The following is a 3,429-nucleotide window of genomic DNA, read 5'->3' as shown; positions in this document are numbered from 1 at the left end:
CTTCTGGTTAATTTTTTACAGTAGAAATGATTCAAAAATAACTTTAGGAATTTTAACAACAAGTTTTACTTACTTGGAAATATGATTACTAATTATTATGTATCCATTTCTTTGAACTTGTTTCCTTTTGTAGCCATGGCTGGCCTTAAACCTGTAGCAATCCTCTAGCTTCAGCCTCCAGAGTGTAGGATGATACTTTTATCTATGGACAGATGGTTAATTTTGTCACTGGCAACCTTCTTACTACTGATAAGTTTGTATGATATTTGATTTTGATAGTATTGATGATGGTTGAAAACCAGGTAGGAGGCAGGGCGAGCACAGCATAAAGGACCTGGAGTATTTCACAGAAATTGCCACCTTTCTTTCTCTGTATTTTGATCGAATTCTAGTATCTGTCTGAATTTGGGCCACTATAACAAGTTACCTGAGTCCGAGTGGCTTAAGTGGCAGTTATTTCTCATGGATGTTGAAGTTGGGAAGTCCAGGATCAAAGCGCGGAAGATTGGGGTCTGAGGGCAATGAGCTGTTTTTGCACAAAGCCAGCTGTGTCTTTAAAGACCACGGGGGATCCTGAGTCTCTCTGTTGAGAAATGGGTTAGTCTGGCCATGGGTTTTTGCTCTCATGACCTCATTTAAATCTTGTCATCTCCCAAAAGACCCACCCTCTGCTACTGTATTTTTGGGAACCAGGCTTTGAGTGTGAACTTGGGGGACACAAACCTTCAGTCTATAGAAATACTGTGCATAATGTGTAATATTCTAATGATTTAACTTATAACTGTTAATTCATCTTAAATATTTTATTCGATGCCTACGGTAATAATCTAATCAGGGCAGACACTAGATTATTTAGGAGGTGGTAATGGAAGAGACCGGGAACTCTTTCTGGGTCTCATCAGCTTTCTAAGTTGGTTCCATGTTTGAAGGAAGCAGGTGAATTATGGGTAAGCAGCATGTGCTGTAATTGTAGATGCTCCGTGCTTATGGTCTGAAGGCTTTCACGTGTTATTGTATGTTTAACAGACCAGGATGCCTCTTTTCCCTTTGGTACCTCCCCTGAGGGACAGCGTAGGTTGTTACTGTGTGTGTTGCACCGTGTCCCAGAGGCATTCAGACTTTCAGATTAGAGCTTTCTAAAGTGTTACATCTGCACTGGGCAGATTGGACTTTGTGTTTCTTAAGGATAAGTAGTAAATGGATCCAGCACTGGAGAGATGGCTCAGTGGCTAAGAGCTGCTCTTCCAGAGGTCCTGAGTTTGTTTCCCAGCAGCCATGCCCACCTGTAGCTCCGATTCTCGGGCATGCAGTGCTGCTGGGCTTCTGCGGGCACAGCCTGCATGTGGTGCATGTAGAGTGCTCAGGTACTCACACGTATACATTAAATACATAAATCTGAAAAGAAATGCTAATTCTAACAGCACTTCCCAGGGTCTGGGGGTGAGGCAGGCGAGACAGACAGGGCATGACCAGGAAAGGGAAACCAGAGGTTACCAGGCCGTGCAGTGGCCCCTGAACCCGAGCGGGTGATTATCTGGAGCTGAATAGTCACTCAAAGAAAAGAAGAGAGAAGGACAGCCAGGGTGGCCTGAGAGTCATGGCTGCTCCTTTGAGGCCATTACCTCTCTGTAATAAATACCCTGTCGCACAGGGCGGGACGTCCCTGTTGGGAGGGTGTGGTACAGAGGACATAGAATCCCGCTGTGTTATTCTTATAATTTTTCTAAAACACTAATGGATCTCAATGATAGCTTCAGTGTTTGTTTGTTTGTTTTCCTGGCTCTAAAACTGAAGAATTGTGCCGTGGTTTAGCTCCGTGACAGACATAAGTGATGCTTTAGACATGAGTGATGCTTTTTCTCACAGGTCCAGCAACCTGACATAAACTGAAGGAACACATTCCCCTTAAATTCTGCTGTAACTTTGTAAAATAGCAAAGTGACTGACTGACCTTTTTCTCTTTCAGCCACGAAGACTTCGAGTTTATTTCAGGAACCAGGATGCGCAAACTGGCACGTGAAGGCCAGAAACCTCCCGAGGGCTTCATGGCCGCCAAGGCGTGGACTGTGCTGGTGGAGTACTACAAGTCCTTAGAGAAAGCCTAACTTCCTGAGCCGGGCACTCTGCCAGGGACGCAGGGCTGAGCAACACAGGGGACCACGCAGTCACTGACAGCACTTCTCTGTGGGTGTCTGTCTGGACACACTTCCTGAAATCAGGCCGTTTCCCTCCATGTGCATCAGCTTTGGTTTGCCTTTGAGTTCTGTTTTGAACTAGTGTAACACCGCTCTGGTTCTAATGTATCTTTTCCACTTATTGTTAATATTCTTATAATACGATTTTAAAAAATCTCGCCTTTTTATATTGTATTTATGCTTCTGTCTTAGGATTTTCCAAGCTGATTTATTAGTTATAACCAGTAATACACACATCATCTAGCTTCTCGTCCTTTAAGAAAGGGGGAAAATCACTAAACAGTAAAGTTGGCTAGACCTCGTTCGAGGAGTTTTACAAATTTTACAAACTATCTGTAGCGATTAGGTTTTTTTATTTTACATCATAAATGTAAACCGTTCCCTCTCTCCCTGTACCCCTACATGCTGAGGTATTCTTGCAATCTGTGTTAAGTACTGAATGAATGCCTTGATTCAATAAAATTAATTTTTGGCTTATTTATGTTTTGTGTGGTTATAACTCTTCATTGTGAAAACTTTTCAAAAATGCGAAAAATTCCCAGCAGAGGTTAAAGCATCTTTAACTCCTAGGTCTGGTACCCAGCTCCTAATGCCGTGGTGTTTGCTGAAGTTCTGTGTAGCAAGAACCTGTGCTCCATGATTACAAGTAGAAAAATTAAAAAAAATTTAAACCCCGAGATAGGGATGGTAATGGAGTGTCACAGCTTTGAAAGCTGTAGCCACCGTGTAAGTCATAGCTGCTTGAAGTCAAGGAGGCTTGCTCCTGCTTTACGAAGTTCCATCCCCGTGGGCAGACGTGTGCTTTGTTTGCGTTGGTCATTCAGGGTGTGGTGGTGAGGCAGACTAGAAGGACAGGGAAACTGCTGGGACCATGAAAAGAGGAGCCCTTCATCCCGGAATCTGACTGAAGCCTCTTGCCAGCAAGAGAAGCCAGAGTCCCAGCACACGGAGAACTGCCAAAGCCCCTTCCCCTTCCTGCCTCAGACCTACAGTTTTCTAGGACTTTCACCTGGAAACCGGTTTATAGGGAAATGTCGTGTACCGGAACCCTTGCACAAGCCTACTGGCTTCTGGTTTCACCTGATAAGATTATAACACGGTCAGAGATGCCTTCAGAGTCACCCTTTGACCTCACTGTATCAAAGAAAACAATAAGGGGGGTTGGGTGTTCAGGAGGAACCTTTTGAGGTGTAACAGTGGCTGTCCCTTGTGGAGCCCATACCTACACTTTGGT

The 3,429-nt window shown here is 44.1% G+C and overlaps 1 protein-coding gene across 1 annotated transcript in view; it reads left to right on the top strand.

Moving 5' to 3' along the window:
- Papss1 (3'-phosphoadenosine 5'-phosphosulfate synthase 1) overlaps positions 1–2,676 on the top strand; it is a 74,355-nt gene extending 71,679 nt beyond the window's left edge. Inside the window, exon 12 of the mRNA XM_032897305.1 lies at positions 1,967–2,676. Within this exon, the coding sequence (XP_032753196.1) occupies positions 1,967–2,105 (139 nt within the window). The 3' untranslated portion in view covers positions 2,106–2,676. The remainder of the gene's footprint in view (positions 1–1,966) is intronic.
- The last annotated feature ends 753 nt before the right edge of the window (positions 2,677–3,429 follow it).

Source organism: Rattus rattus, chromosome 3 (assembly GCF_011064425.1).
Source record: "Rattus rattus isolate New Zealand chromosome 3, Rrattus_CSIRO_v1, whole genome shotgun sequence".
Taxonomy (NCBI): Eukaryota; Metazoa; Chordata; class Mammalia; order Rodentia; family Muridae; genus Rattus; species Rattus rattus.
This window is presented reverse-complemented; position numbering and strand designations above follow the sequence as displayed.